General features: G+C 50.7%; 1 protein-coding gene across 1 annotated transcript; it reads left to right on the top strand.

The window, feature by feature from the left end:
- Window positions 1–330: 330 nt before the first annotated feature.
- Window positions 331–12,967, top strand: NOLC1 (nucleolar and coiled-body phosphoprotein 1). The gene is made up of 14 exons (XM_075422774.1): window positions 331–458; window positions 573–628; window positions 738–859; window positions 3,299–3,414; window positions 4,192–4,327; window positions 4,859–4,971; window positions 5,658–5,808; window positions 6,460–6,582; window positions 6,974–7,063; window positions 8,364–8,507; window positions 8,731–9,291; window positions 9,999–10,111; window positions 10,507–10,587; window positions 10,871–12,967. Exons 1-14 carry the CDS (start codon window positions 348–350, stop codon window positions 11,027–11,029), a joined length of 2,076 nt encoding a protein of 691 aa, XP_075278889.1. The 5' UTR covers window positions 331–347; the 3' UTR covers window positions 11,030–12,967.
- The last annotated feature ends 2,521 nt before the right edge of the window (window positions 12,968–15,488 follow it).

Genomic DNA, 15,488 nt, shown 5'->3' with positions numbered 1-15,488 from the left:
GATCGCCACCAGGAGTGGGCTGACGCGGGGTGGAGGGATGTAAGCGGCATGAAGCGTTCCAGTATCCCCATGCGCGCTCCCGGGTTCCCTCACAGAGACTACTCTGGGCTCCCACCACCTCCTCCTCCTCCCCGCCGCGGGCTCCCTACACCCCGGGCAGCCTGTTCGCCCTGCCAGCGCCCTTCACCCAGCCCCGACGGCCGCCACCGAACGCGCCCTTTCCCAGGGCGGGCCGCTCCTCAGGGCCCGCCAACATGGCGGCGGGGCGGGGGCGGAGCGCGGGCGGCGCACGCACGGCACGCAGGCCGGGGCGCACGCGCGCAGGCGGCACGTGGCGGCGGGGCGGCATGGCGGAGCGGCGTGCGGTGCCCAGCGACCTCTTCCCCTTCGTGCTCGCCTTCCTGCGCGAGCATCGCTTCGAGGGCGCGGCGCGCGCCTTCGCCAGGGAGGCGGCGGCGGTGAGCGCGCGGGCAGGGCGGGAAGGGGCGCGCGGGCGGGGCGGGAAGGGAAGGGGCGCGCGGGCGGAGCGGCGGGCTGACTGACTGACTGAGGCGGGTTCTCCCTGGCTGTAGAAGGAGCAGGACCCCAACGCCGCCTCCCTCCTGGACATCTTCAGCTTCTGGCTGAGGTGAGTGACGCTCCGCGGCGGAGGCCGCCGTTACCGGAAGCCGGGGGGGGGGCCCAGCCGCTGTCCGGCCCTCCCCTCGCCGTCCCCAGCTCGGCCCCTCTCCCTCTAGGTCTCCGGCGGCAAAGAAGAGAAAGCTGGTCGCCAACGGCCCGCAGGCGAAGAGGAAGGCGGCCTCCAGCAGCGAGGACAGCTCCAGCGAGGAGGACGAGACGCCCCCAGCCAAGAAGCCAGGTGGGGCTCGGGAGCTGCGCTGGGGCAGGTCGGGGCTGCCTGGGGCACTGGCTCCTCGCCTGGATAGTGTGGCCAGCAGGAGCAGGGAGGGGATCGTGCCCCTGTGCTCAGCGCTGGTGAGGCTGCACCTCGAGTGCTGTGTTCAGCTTTGGCCCCCTCACTACAAGAAGGACATTGAGGGGCTGGAGCGTGTCCAGAGAAGGGCAGCGAGGCTGGGGAGGGGTCTGGAGAACAAGTCTGATGAGGAGCTGCTGAGGAACTGGGGTTGTTCAGTCTGGAGAAGAGGAGGCCGAGGGGGGACCTCATCGCTCTCTACAACGACCTGACAGGAGGGTGCAGTGAGGTGGGTGTTGGTCTCTTCTCCCAGGTAACCAGTGATAGGATGAGAGCAAATAGCCTCAAGTTGCACCATTGAATATTGGATTGGATATTAGGAAAAATCTCTTCACTGAAATAGTGGTCAGGCGCTGGCCCAGGCTGCCCAGGGCAGTGGGGGAGTCCCCATCCCTGGAGGGGTTCAATAAACATGTAGATGTGGCACTTCGGGACATGGTTTAGCAGGCATGGTGGGGTTGGGGTGATGATTGGGCTTGAGGATATTAGAGGTCTTCTCCAACCTTAATGATTCCGTGGCTCTATGGAGAGCTCAGCTTCATAGGACATTAGTAGGCTAAAGGGAAATGGCCTTAAGTTGTGCCGGGGAGGTTTAGATCGGATATTAGGAAAAATTTCTTCACTGAAAGAGTTGTAAGGTATTGGAACAGGCTGCCCAGGGAAATGGTTGAGGCACCATCCCTGGAAATATTTAAAAGACACATAGATGCAGAGCTTACGGGTGTGTTTTAGTAGTGAAATTGATAGTGTTAGGTTAATGGTTGGGCTTGATGATCTTGGCTGTCTTCTCCGACCTGAACAATTCTATTCTTCTATGACTGAGCGGCTCGTTTGAGGTGCTTCAGCAGCTGTCGAGGGCTGGATTTGCTTTGACTGATCCTGTCTCTGGCAGGTCTTTTGCCCATAGCAGGTAGGGTGTGTTCGACCTAGCTAAAGGTGATCTCTTTATCCAGTTGTGATTTAAGAATGTCAGGCTTTGTGTCTGCAAGAAGGTTTTAGCTGTTTAGTTTGTCTCATTTGGCCGAGGCTGGTGAAGCATTTGGGCTGTATTGAGTTTTGAAGGTGCTATTGAAGTAGCACCTTCATTACCTTGTCTGTATTGAGATGCTGCTTTCCAAACACTCGGTTATCTTGGCAGGGTTACCCCTACTTGCTTTGGCGCATTCAAATTATGGGTTGATTTAAATACTGAGTGAAATTAGGTTTTGAGTGCAGGTAAATTGGGCTGATACTCTCTTCGTGGTGGGTAGCTCCCTCATAATTTTTTTCTGTGCTGTTTTCCAGGGACTCGTTTTTACTGACAGCTTTAAAGAATGATTTCTCATCCTGCTGTTGTAGGAAAACTGACTCAGGGTTTCTAAGAGCTTTCACATTTGTTTAAATACGTGTAACTTAAACTCCTGTATAACTAGAATTTATTGGGCTCCTCTGTATTGGTGTGCACTGTGACCTGTCTGATGCAGGGCAGTTGTAGACACTATCCCTGAGTTCCAGAGAAGTGTCAGACATCCACACTCAGCTGCTCTTTCTGTGAGGTTACTGCCCTCCTTTCTCTTGAGCCTGTGGACTGTGTCCTAGTGCTGCCAAAAAATACATCCCGCCATTGTGCTTTGGCGTGTGGTGAGCTGTGTTTTTCCCTTTTTATCTGGAATTGTTCTTATGTCTTGCTGTAATGATGGTGTATGCAGGTTTGTGTGTATCTAGCAGCAGATTTGCTGGAGAGTAGGATTAGGCAGGGGGAGAGAGACACCGAAAGAAATCTAGTCTTTGACTTGAGCCATCCTAAAGCCGAGTTTGAACTTAGATTTGATTTTTATTTGTTAGGAACAGTGGCAAATATAACTTGAGGCAAAATGATTTCTTTTGCTCCACGTTATCAAAAAGCAATCAGTAACAAGGAAGGAGTAGATATGGCTAAAACACTTTAAGCAAAGTGTCTGGAACTTTAACACAGCGTTGCAGTGGTTCTCTCTGGATGTGTGTGCTTGTTCAGTGGGTTTTTGTAAGCTGGTAGGTGTGCAGACCCAGTTAATGTTATCTCAGTTTGTGGGGACACTTTCCTTGTGGGGTGTCTTTCAGTGATAGAAGTCTGCACTTAAATGTATACGTGACAGATAAAATCTAGAATTTGTTTTATCCTCTTGCCTACCCATTTTGGAGTCTTTTGCCGCACCCTGCTCTATAAACAAAGTCAGTGTTATGAACTTCAGTCATGGTTTTATGAACTTAGTATATCATTTTGCCCTGATACCGACTAGTACAGGGCATAGGTAAGTGAAAGTTTGAATTAACTCGTTGTCAATGTGTGCTGTCTGTCACTTGCAGCTAAAGCAGCAGCTGTGCCCAAGACAAAAGTAGTTCGTCCAGCCAAGAAGGCAGAGAGCAGCAGCGAGGACTCCAGTGATGATTCAGACTCGGAGGAAGAGGAGAAGCCAGCAAAGGTGAGCGTTTCTTTCCAGCTGCTTCAATGTGCGTTTAACAGTAATGGGTTATTGCAAATTTGACCAGCAGATTTCTCTCTGACGTTGGGCTCACTTTTCCCTGACTGTGAAGTACCTAGGCTGCTGCAGGTGCAATGTAAGAAGACATTTCCGTAGTGGGCAACTTGCCCTTTGCACTGGTCCTGTGAAAAATTAATTTCATATCCAGTAGTCGCTGTGTTTCATATCCCAGTCTGCTCTTTGCTTTTATCCTAAGACTGCCAGGGCTTATATTTTTTACAGAGAAAGGCTTATTTACAATTAGTGAAGTAAACTTATCTTTTTCTACATTATATGTGTATATGTAAAAAGATAATCTTCACTTTCCTTTTTCTCGCTGCAGTCACGGTCTTGAGAAGTAGAGGGGAGGAAGAGTGATGTCAGTGTACTCTAGAGGAGAGCAACCAGAATTGTCAGGCAGTATTTTCAGTGTTCAAACTAGTGTGATTTGGAGAGGGAAGAGAACAGTGCCAGCCTGAGGGTTGTCCTCTTTTGAGGGGGTAGAAGTGGAGGCTAAAGTGCAAAGGAAGTCTCCCATGGGCTACTGGGAGGTTTTCTGGAGCAAAATTGTTATCCAGGGATTTTCAGGCCCTAACCATTAGGCAGAGTGGCATTTCCAAGTCAAAATGGTAACCTCTGTGAAAGACAGCTGTTTATACTCTCTGTACATGTCCTGCTTATTAGCCTCTTTCTTTTCATAGCTATAAGGGCTAATTATTTTTCCCTTCTGTTGTTTAGAAAGGCGCAAAACCTGTGGTGAAGCCAGCTGGAACTAAAATCCAGCCTCAGAAGAAAGCAGAGACTTCCAGTTCGAGCAGCTCGGATGAAGAAGCACCAAAGAAACAGCCACCAAAACCAGCAACACCTAAATCGGGTACCTCTTATTCTGTATTATGAGTGAAAGTGCAGAACCAAAAAAGTCAGGGGAGGAGCGATGGGGGTTGTACCTACATGTAAAGGCATATGTATTGACATAGCAGTCTGAAAATCTGCTGTCACTGCCATTTGCCCTCCAGTCCAGTCTGCTTCTGATGTGGAAGAGGTGTAGAGCTATTGCAAATAAAACATCTCTTCTCAAGTGCTGCATTGCTTGCATAAGTAGCTGTAATCAGTAACCTTAACTCAGGTTGTGCTTTTGCCAGTGTCTTCCTCTCAAAGAGCAGGGAAGATCTTTGCTTAGCCTTTAGTCGTAGAACTTCTTGATGAGGTGGAATAGACAGTTTTCTGCAAACTTTCTCTAGGCTTGCAGTAGGTAGGATAAAACCGCAGTTTTGCAGCACTGCTTTAATCTACCCAATTTGCTTCCTGTGGTTCTGTCCTCTCTGTGATACTTCAGGCTGAATGGAATTGCCCCTCATGTCCCATAGCGTATTTTCTGATGTCCCTTTTTATTTGTCTCAAAAAGGGGGTAAAGCTGCCCAGGCGGCCACCAAGGTGGTCAATGGAAAAGCAGCAAGCAGTAGTAGCAGCAGCAGCAGCAGTGAAGATTCTGATGAGGAAAAGACAGCACCAAAGAAGGTAAATTAGACCGAAAAACTTCATGAAAAAGAAAAAAGTCTAGTGGGGCTGGGTGTGTCTGTCTTGCAGGGACTCTGAAGTGTGTAGACAAAGGCACAGACCCCACAGATGCTGAGCACAGCATTTGTGGCTCTTATACCTCCTCCTCCTCCTTTATGCAGGGGAATTATGTGTTCCAGCACCTCTCCATGCACTGGCTTTCTTCCCTAATACTTCTGTACTGCTTTCTCTGCTCCTTCCTCTTACAGGAAAATATCTTACTGTGTCGTAACCATATTGTAGTCTCCATTATATGTTCGCTTTTGCATGACTCTCTTGTGCTTAGCTATCTGCAACTTTGAGTTTTCCACTAGGGAGTGTTCAAAAATATTTTCTGCAACACAAAAATAACCGTGGTTGTGCTTAATCAAGTAGCAGTTGCTACCAGTTCAGTTGGTTCTGTGCCCCTTAGTCAGAGGAGCTCCTCATTAGGGACTCGTGGCAGAAAACGACAGCAGAGTGGCCAGAATGATCACGATGCTCATGTTTCCTAAAATTTGCATTTGAGGATCTTTGATCTTTCTCCCTTTGTCTTCAAAATTTGCTCTCTTAAGTGAGGCATAGAGTTAAACAAGATCCACATCCAGCTGTCCCCACAAGATTTCTGTAAGTACTTTTATGTGTATTTCTTCCCTTCTTGTGATAAGGCTGTTCCCAAGAAATCACCTCTGCCGAAACCTGCAGCCACTCAAGCACGTCCACAGGCAAACAAACGCGCCAAGGAAAGCTCCAGTAGTGAGGACTCCTCTGACAGCTCGGATGATGAAAAGCCACCTGCAAAACAAAAGCCCAAGTCTGGTAAGTACCAAATACCATTGCTGCTATGTGGGAGGATGCTTTCTGCTAGTGCTGCTGTCCCGGGAGAAGCAGTACAGCAGCTTTTTTCAGGTGTGCTGTTGGGGTTAAGCTTACAGTTCAGCTCCTCCCTCATGAGAGATGGGGAGTGGGAGAGATTATGACAGACTCTGATTAGTTTGCTGCATGTCTTCTATTCGTGTAGCCTATAAGGACACCCTTCTTGCAGGTTTCCTGTGTACCAGGATTTGGGAAGTAATTTGCCAGTGGTCTGGTTATTCTGTAACTGCAGCAACTTAAGCTTTTTTAGTTTTTTGTGAAGCGTTCAGTGTTCAGTTGCAGCCCAGCTGATCGGCAAAATGGGCCTGTGTTCAACCTAGTGTAGTGCTTTCAGGATTCTGGTAGAACCGATCTGAGTGGAGGATCAAACGTTGAAACTCAGTCTGATCCTCTAACCAGAGGAGCTGAGGAGTCAGTAAATGAAAACAATCAACAATTGACATATCTTTTTTTTTTTCCAATAAAGTTTGATGATAACAGAAGAGGAATAAATGGAACCAAATAGCAGAAGTGCCTTATTCAAACTACAACAGACATCTTGCATGCTAGTGGCATTATCATGCAGGCATCTGAATGCTGTGTCTCTCTTTGTAGGTCAGTACAGTGCTGTACCACCTCCTCAAGCTACACAGACAAAGAAGGGTGTTGCCAAGGCTCCTGCAAAAAAGGCTGAGAGTAGTGACAAGGCAGAGCAGGTGTCCCCAAAGAGAGGAGCAGGTATGTTGTGAGGAGAGGAGGCTGCGAAGGAGGTACTACATGATGCAGACTGTTTTGGCAAGCTCTTGGTTTTGCCTGAAAAAGCTGTGTGACTTTGGTCTATGCTCCTGTTTGCTGCTGTGGAAGTGTCTGATTAATTTGAAGGCATCCCACACAGAACACCGTACACGACCTCTGGATTTGGGCTGTGTGCAGGTTGGATTACTTTGCATGTGTTGGTTTGAAAAGTCATGAGGATGTAGTTTAGTGGGAGTGAGCCAGGCCCATTACTACAGCTGGCCAGGTCCTTGCTTGGCTGGGCAGGGAGCTCTTTCACATCTGGAAAGGTTTGGATCTTGGGGTAAAGGTTTGATGCATATGTGGCCTGTTAATTTTAGACTTGCTTTTGCAGGCAAAGCAGTGGTAGCTAAAACAATCCCCGGCCCCAAAACCAAAGCTGTGACTGCCAAGAAGGCTGAATCCAGTTCTGACAGTGACTCAGGTAACTCAAGAGAAAAAGTTTTGATTTTTTGTTGATGTTTTTATTGGCCAAGCTGTTATACAGTGATGTATCTACCAAGATCCTTATCCTGTAAGCTCGAAAGCTTCAGTCTCTGTAGCTAGCAAGGTGTGAAATTGAATAATATCAGCCTGCTGTGCAAGTGGAGCCTGAGCATGAGACGTCAGTGAGACCACTGGCAAGTGCAGAAAGGTCTGCATGTTGCTGGGTGGAAAGGGGGAGGCATCGCATGTGTCGGGTTTCTCCGGGAAGGTTGACAATTATGCTTTTTGAGGGTCTGTGTCTTAAGCTTTTAGATGTGTTACCCCCATTGTGGACTTTGGGAGAAGTTTCAGAAATAAAAAAAAAAATCACCATATCAAGTTCAAAATAGACTCAAAAGATGCCTTCTAGTGTGACCCTAGAAATGGGGGCAGTGTGCTTTGTCTTCTGTTCAGGTTGAAGGTTTGCAATGCTGTATTTCCCACGTAGGTTCCCTATGCACTACACTTCCCCTCCAAGTTGAAGGTACTCCTGTTGTATACCTCAGCATCTCTGGTGCCACAGCGGGGACTGCGGGTGACAGCTGCCTGTCTGCCAACAGACAGCTAGCACCAGACTGCAACAAGTGGCAGGAGTTCTGCCTGCTGGGTTTTTTGCCTAGTTTTGCACAAATGGACAAGGTTTTGATTACTGTTACTGAAGTGTTCAGAAATGTTGGAGTAGATCAGGCTTAGTATTCCAGATTGCTGACAGATGATACAAAGGCACATTTGTACACAGTCTCCAGTCCATCCTCAGACTGCTGCTAAACACCTCTGGTACAGGAAATAGAAAGCTAAAATGATATACTGTCCTGTTGCTGCCTCGCTTTCCCTGCTTTATAGATTTTGTTCTGACTTCTTGCCTCTTCTTTGATCTTTACCACATAGCTTCTTTTCTTGATGTTTCTTCTCCCCGAGTTTTGTTCTTGGTTGTACCTGTACTTGCTCCACTCCCTTACTCCATACCACTTCTCCTACATTATTCTCCAAATACCTGCTTGCTTGTGCATGCATTAGTGAAGAACTTAAACTGCTTGTTTCCACTTCCTCCCAACAAAGAAGATGCGTGGAAAGATGAATGCTGTCCCCTGACTGTTCAGGAAGTGGCCATCAGGCGCTGCTTATTGCCAGCTATCTCGTGGCTCAGCCTTGGGCCACAACCTGTTTTGCTTTTCACTTCCCTATGAGTTATATCCATGTTATTATTAAAGTAACTTGCTCCAGCAGCTAATTAAAGAACATCCTGATTTTTTGTTTAGATTCTAGCTCTGAAGATGATAAGAAGGAGGTAGGGAGTAAGCTCCCAGCTAAACCTGTGATAAAGAGTGCTTCCAAACCAGCAAAAGTAGCTGTCAAGCCTGGGCAAGGAAAGAAAGACTCCAGTTCCTCCTCGGACAGCTCAGGTACTGGGATAGAAGAAAATGAGAATTTTCACCTGCGCTTCGTGCTTGCCCAGACCTCTACTTCTAGGCAAGGTGTGAGGGTGCAGCTGGGCAGGAGTGCCCATAGCAGTGCTGCTTCAAGCAGCTAATGAAGTGCATTGCGTATCAATGTTTAATGTGCATGTTAGCTTCGTGTTTAAGGAATGGGGCTTATCCTTGATTATCTTTTTCCTTTCCTTTCTAGATTCTGATAGCTCTGACAAGAAGGCCCCTGTGAAGCCTGCTACTAAAGCAGTGACCCCTGCAACAAAGAAGTCACAAGCTGCCACAAAGAAAGCACAAAGTAGCTCTGATTCAGATAGCAGCTCCAGCAGCTCTGAGGATGAGAAGACGAAGAAGAAAGGCACTCCAGCTAAATTAGCTGGCAAAGTGGGAAAGCCAGTGTCCAAACCTTCTACCCCAGCTCCCAAAGCAAGCACTTCTGACTCTGATAGCTCAAGCAGTGAAGAAGAAAAGAAGCCAGCAGTGAAACCAGCCAGCAAATCTCCAGGGGCAGCAAAAGCAACTGTGGGGAAGAAGGCGGCTGCTTCTAGTAGTAGCAGCTCGTCTGATAGCTCTAGTGAAGAGGAGGAGAAGCCCAAAAAGGCAGGGAAGGGGACACAGAACGGTTCTAAGACCACTGCCTCCACAGAGAAAGAAAAAGCAGCCAAACAAGCAGCCAACAACCTGAAGTCTAAGCCAGCTGGTGGCAGCAGTAGCAGCAGTGAAAGCAGCTCTGAGGAAGAGACTGCAAAAGCCAATGGAGGTATTACCTACAGTCTGGCAAGTGGGTGGTCAGCCAGGCAGTGTTACTGAGCTAAGCATGAGTGGGAGCCTTTCCTAAACGATATTCAGCCTAATCTCTGTGTGGTGTTAGATTATGCCATCTGGTGCAGCACCGAGAGGGAAGGGCTAGTTCTTAATTTGGTGTGATCCTTTTTGTCTGTACTGCATACCTGCTGGCAGTGGAATTTGCGGCAACATGAAGTACGTTTCTGTACAGTTGTTGCCAGCTGCCTTCTGTGCATGCACAAGATTGCTGGTGACAGCAAGGCAGGCTGCTGGAGGACCTCATCTGTGAGTGGGACACCATATATGATGCCCCAGTGCACAACCTTGGTCTGTCCCTCCAGAAGGAAAACAGCTTTGAATGCACTGGTGATGTATGCAAGTGCACACTGTGTGACTCCACGAACTGGCAAATTTTAACCAACTTTCTCAAGTGCACTAAATCAATTATAGAGGTACCCTATTCCACAAAATTACCCATTGGGATAGGATGGCAAAATCCTTGCTGACCCACAGGGACTATTAGTGTCTGTTATGGCAGCCTGTTTTCTGGGTGAGGCAGTGCAGGGACTGATTCTCACACCTGTGTTGACACTGGGTTTGCATTCCGGAGGAGAGGTACCATTACCTTTCCCAACACTTGCATTTACTCTCTTTGAAATTTTACTGCTGTATGTCTAACAGGCACGATCAGGAAGAAGCAGAAGAGGGAAGATGTTCAGGAGCCAGAGACGCCGCGCAGTAAAAAGGCAAAAATCAAAGCTAAAACACCACACACAGTTCCTAAGGCGAAACAGGTGAGTGAGGGTGGGCTGTGGTGACTGGTGGGAGAGGCGTCTCTGCCTCCGGAACAGGTAGGCTTGTTTGGGATTTCCTGGGGAGGCTGGGCCCACAGGGTTATTCGTGGGTTTGCTCCCTCCTCGAGCACTTGAACCTTGGTTGGAGTACCCTAGGGAGTGCACATCTGTGCATAATGTTATTCTGGCAAAGGTTGGTTGGATGTGCCTGCACAGGGGCATCCCTGTGCTGCCTGATCCGAAGAAGGGAGAGGACTGTGAATCTGAGAAACAGTTAAAAGATGGAGGTGATGTGAACAGGGCTCCATGTTTGCAGGGCAAGGAGGGAAGGAGGTTGTCACTGAGGGAGTATCGCGCATGTGTATGCGCTGACTGTATCTCGTTTTCCTTACCAGCCATCCTCTCCGTTCCGCCGCGTGAGGGAAGAAGAGATTGAGCTGGATGCCCGTCTTGCCGATAACTCGTTTGAAGCGAAGGTAGGGCTAGGTAGTGCCCAGTGGTGACACTTGGCCTCTGCAAATGCGCGTGGGCAGAGCAGCCTTGGTGTGCTTGTGGGCAGTTGTTTTTGCAGGAACGTTTTCCACCAGGAGGTGCTGCTGGGAGGGGTGTGAGCGCTGGCAGGGCGTGCTGGGAGAGTGCTGTCAGCCACACTGCTCACGTACTGGCGTTTGCTGGGCAGGATGAAGGGCAAAGCATTGCCTTTGCTCTCCTGGGTACTGACCTGAGCTTCTTTCTCCTCTCCCCCTTCATCCCTCACAGAAAGGAGCAGCTGGTGACTGGGGTGAGAAGGCTAACAATGTCCTGAAATTCACTAAAGGCAAATCTTTCCGCCATGAGAAGACAAAGAAAAAGCGAGGCAGCTACTGCGGGGGCACGATATCGACCCAAGTCAATTCTGTCAAGTTTGAAAGTGACTGAGAATGCTTCCTTGGGAATTTGTAAACCATCTGCTCACCAGGGTGACTTGGCTGGGCACGTGGATGTTATGGATGCCAAGCCTGCCTGGAGAGCTGCCTCCCCTCGCCCGTTGTGGGGCAGGCAGCTCCAGCATAGGAATGTGGGAGAGTGGTTGGATGTTTCCCTCTCTTATTTCTAATTCTGGTTTAGGTCTCTGATTTTGAACCATCCTTCAGCTGGTGTGAGTGGCACCACTAGGGTGATCTCCCTGACTTCAGTTTTTCACAGTCTGATTTTAAAAAGCTGGCAGTGATTTTTGTTTTTCATTTCAGTTTCATGCCCTTCTAGTAAAAGAAAGAGAAATCATTCTCTTGTAACTTAAGCTTCCACTTCCTTTTCAGCCAGTTTAACTCGGATACCTGTGAAATGGCAAGCATTGTAACTTGCCTTTGGCGAGTCACCATAAGGGCAACAACTGATTTGAACCCTCTGGCTGTAATCCCCACCCCCACCTGATATTTCAAGTTTGCAGCTGCTGCGTGGCAACTCTTCTGTTTCCTTCTTTCACGGTTTCACCTTGCAATAAACTCCTACCTTTCTCCTCCTTCCGCTCCTGTTGAGGTCGCTAAGCAGAGTAGCTAGAGAAGCCGATTCTAAATACGCCTTAGGAGCTGAGTAACTGTGTTGCTTGCAGTTGGAAGTTGGGGGCTGCTGTCAGAAAGACCAGGGTCTGTAGTACTAGGGCGGCAGTCTGGACAATGCTGTTGGGAATGCAGCTGGGGAGTGGAGACATGCAGAGACTGGGCTGTGTGGAGGTGGTGGCGTGTGGCTCGGTGGGAGGGGGTAGGGAGGCAGAGGAGATAAAACCCTCTCTTCTACCCAGCTTTGCTTGTGGCTGTGTTTCTTTTTCAGAGGCTCCGACTGCAGTGTGGCGTTGCTCCTTGTTCTTGCTGAATGCAAAACGTGCCAGTTTATGCGTGCTCCCAGCAATGTGCTGTGCACATGGTTAGGAGTAGAGGTGAATGTATCATTAATGCCTTAAATTTATTTTTGGGGTTGGATCACTTACTCTTTGAGCTTCTTTCCCTCTGAAAAAGTAAAATTCTTTTTTCCCCGTAGCACTAAGGCAAATGAAGCCTGGTGCTGTACAGTTTTGAGTGTTGGCTGCAAGTACACGTTTGGTATGGGGAGCTTCAAACAAGTTCAGTAACTCGCAGCCTGAACTGAGCTTTCGTGAGGAGCTGAGGCTTGCTGCTGCGGAGGGGAGGGCTTGCTTTCCCTCCGGCTGTGTGGCTGCCTCCTTACTGCTCGTGCAGCTTGCATCTGGGAGAAAATGGTTCCCCCAACTAGTTTCCCCCCCCATTTTAGCTTGTGGAGCAGTCTGCTGAGCCCGTTGGCAGTATGCATCGAGCAGCGGTACTGCATGTTTGGGAGAGGGGGTGGGGGCTGTGAGAACTGCCAGCCGCCCAGAGGGGTTGCGCAGGGCCCAATTTCCACGCTTCCATTCCCTCCCTGAAGGGTGACGGTGAGGAGAGCCCTGTTGCTACAGTGAGCCATGCTTGTGTGCGCAGCAGTGGCACCTAATTGAGGGTTGCATGAGACACGATGAGCCACCCCTGTATACATGAGCTGCAGCTTGTTCCAGCGAGCATTTTTCAGACTTCTCTGGCCAGCGCAGCTGCTCTGGTGCCTGGGTTCTGGGCTGCAGCGCGGAGGGGCCCAGCAGACCACGGTTGTAACGAGGAGTTGCAGGTTAGAGGCCAAAGGAAGGTAGGAAGAGAGAGTTTTCTGCCTGGGGCTTTGGATGCCTTGCTTGCCATTTGTCGCTTGCCCTCTTTCTTCTGTTTGTCGGGAGCTTACATTTGGAATTCTTAAAAATTTTAAAACTTTTATGTCTTGGGAGTATTTGAAGTGTAAGAATTTTAACGTGTTGGGAAATAAAGATTGCTGCCTTTGTAACCTGAGTGGGTCTGGTGGTTCAAGGTGTGGGATGAGGGAGGGTGTCGGTGCTGGGGTAATGCAGCGCTGTCTCGCTGCATCTGCCTGCAACCGCTGCTCCTCTCCTTCGGTACGCGCACACGTAACAGGTGCTGGGGCGTGCAGGGTGGCTGCTGCAGCTGGCTGCCAAGTGACTGCGTGAAATCTGGATAAAATTCTAGAATATTTGCAAACTGAGGCGGCTTGAGAGCTAACCAGATACTCTGGTGAGGACTTCTCAAACATTGCTACCCCATCAGCTGTGTGCCAGCTGGCAGTAGAGCCTGAGTAGCACCGGCCTCTGGGAGTAAGAAATGGTGTAAGTGAAAAATTCTGTATATACCTGGTTAAAAGAAGTGATTTGTGTGTCCCTTTGGATCTCTTCCTCCTTTGTGACTATGTGTGGAGGGAAAAGAGACTTGCTGAGAGGCAGGGCATGGTGGAGGTGGTGTGTGCCATAATGCCCGTTCTGACCCCCTGAGCAGCGCCGCTACGCAAAGAGGGGATGGATTGATGGTGCGTGGGGCTGGTGGTGGCTCTGGAGCTGCAGCAGCAGATGCCAAGGATGTCGTGGGTCTTACTAGAGGTCAGCGCAGCGAGCGTGGGGTGGGAGATGCTTCGTGAGACTTGAAGCTGCGTGTGCAGGGGAGAAGCTGCTCCCTTCGCGGGGCCGTGCAGGGGAGAAGCTGCTCCCCGGGCCGGGGGGAGCGGCGGGGCGGCCCGCGGGTGTGGGCCGGGTCTGCCCCGCCCGCCGCTGCTCCGCTCCCCTCCCTGCTCCTCCCTTCTCCCCTCCCCGGTCCCGTGCCCGGCGGACTCGCTGCAGGTGGGTGCCGAGGCCCCGCGCTGCCTCTGCCCGGCTGCCCTGCGAGGAGGAGGAGGAGGGGGCTCGGCGGCCGAGCACCGGAGGGCTGGGCTGGGCGTGCTTTGCCGGGGAGCGGGGTGAGTTGCCTCTCCTTCTCTGGATGTATTCCCTTTCTCTAGAGATACCCAACCCTGCCTGGACGCGGTTCTGCGCAGCCGGCTGTGGGTGCCCCTGCTTTGTCAGTGGTTGGGCTGGGAGATGCCCAAAGGTCCCTTCCCACCCTGACCATGCTGGGATCGATCCTGTGATTCTGCGCCAGCTGTGTGGGACCCCTGTGTGGACGGTGTGGGGTGGGAGCCTCGGCACCCCAACGCACCCCCAGACAGCTTCGGTGTCGCCTGCTCCGTCTGCCCTTGGGAGGGTACCTCTGGGGAGCAGCTTCCCCCTCCTGTTCTGCCTCCCCTTCCTCTGCCTTCTCTTCCTCGACTCTTCCTCGTGGCAGCTCACCCAGGTCTCATTCCTCCAGAGCTGTTTGCTTTCCTTCTGTTTTTTTATTTTTTTGTTTTAACGTGAGGGTGTAAATCGTTTTGCGGAAGATGAAACTCATCTCTAGCTTCCCTGTAATTTTGTCAAATGTGATCAGACTTGTCTGTCAGGACTTCATTAATCCCGAGTGCTTCCTGCACAAAGTTTTGCAACCTGCTGGGGTGCTTAATGGCTTCTTCGAACGTGGCGCTTCCCTGCGGAAAGGAGCTGGGATGGCGGGGCAGTGGACGGAGGGCTTTTCTTCCCCACCCCTCTTGACCGCTTCTCTAGAGCTCGCGGCACTTGCGTCTTTCCAGCTTTCTCTGCAGTCTCTGGAACTTGTTCAACTCGACCGTCATAGGGATGTAACCCGTTTGTAAGGCCAGAACGCGCGCTGGGCTGGGCTGGACTCGCACCTTGGGGTCTGTGGCTGACGTGGCGCTCTGGAAACGGCCCCAAGCCTTGCTTTCCCTTGCATCCAGGGATTACAAGTCATCTTCCGAAGTGCTTCCGCGCTGCAGGCCTGAGGCCACTCACGAGCCCCACGTTCTCTGACTCGCAGCCGTGTTGTGAGCAAGGGGCAAAGGCCCTCCAGGAGAACTTGCTGTTGCAGAGCACCGTGGCGTCACAAACCGTCCCTGCCCCGGCAGCAAACAGCCGAGATGCCTGTGGGTGTGGAGTGGGGCAGGTCTCACTTGCCCCCTTGGCAGGTTTAAGCTGTGATGAGAGGCCAGGTGGGGAAGCATATGCGTGGTGTTTGACACCGTCCCCCAGCTCCGGCTCCTCCGGATGCGTGTAGTGTCAGATGCCTTGACGAGCTGAGATACAGGTGTTTATATCTTTTCTCAGTTGTTGCGGACTTGTATTTAGTACCGTGGTTCCCTGGCTGTGAGCTGTGGACTGCCAACCTCCCGCTCTCCTGCAGATTCCCACCTTGCCTGTAGAGCTTCCTCTGTAAAGCCCTGATGATCCAGGAGGGAGCTTGAAGATCTCCCAAGGTCCTAAAAGTTTGGAACTGGTTGGGGACTACATCAATCTTAGTCCAAAACGATGAGGATGAGCAGAGCACTTCTGCTGCCGTGTGCGGAAGCTGTAGCACCGAGCGTGCTGCGGAGTGGGAGTTACTCTGATGCTGACCTGGCCGCTGCTGTGGTTGCTCTCTTTGGTCTTTCGAGG

This window comes from Opisthocomus hoazin, chromosome 6 (assembly GCF_030867145.1).
Source record: "Opisthocomus hoazin isolate bOpiHoa1 chromosome 6, bOpiHoa1.hap1, whole genome shotgun sequence".
NCBI lineage: Eukaryota > Metazoa > Chordata > Aves > Opisthocomiformes > Opisthocomidae > Opisthocomus > Opisthocomus hoazin.
Note: the sequence above shows the minus strand (reverse complement) of the source record. Positions and strands in the feature narration are given on the sequence as shown.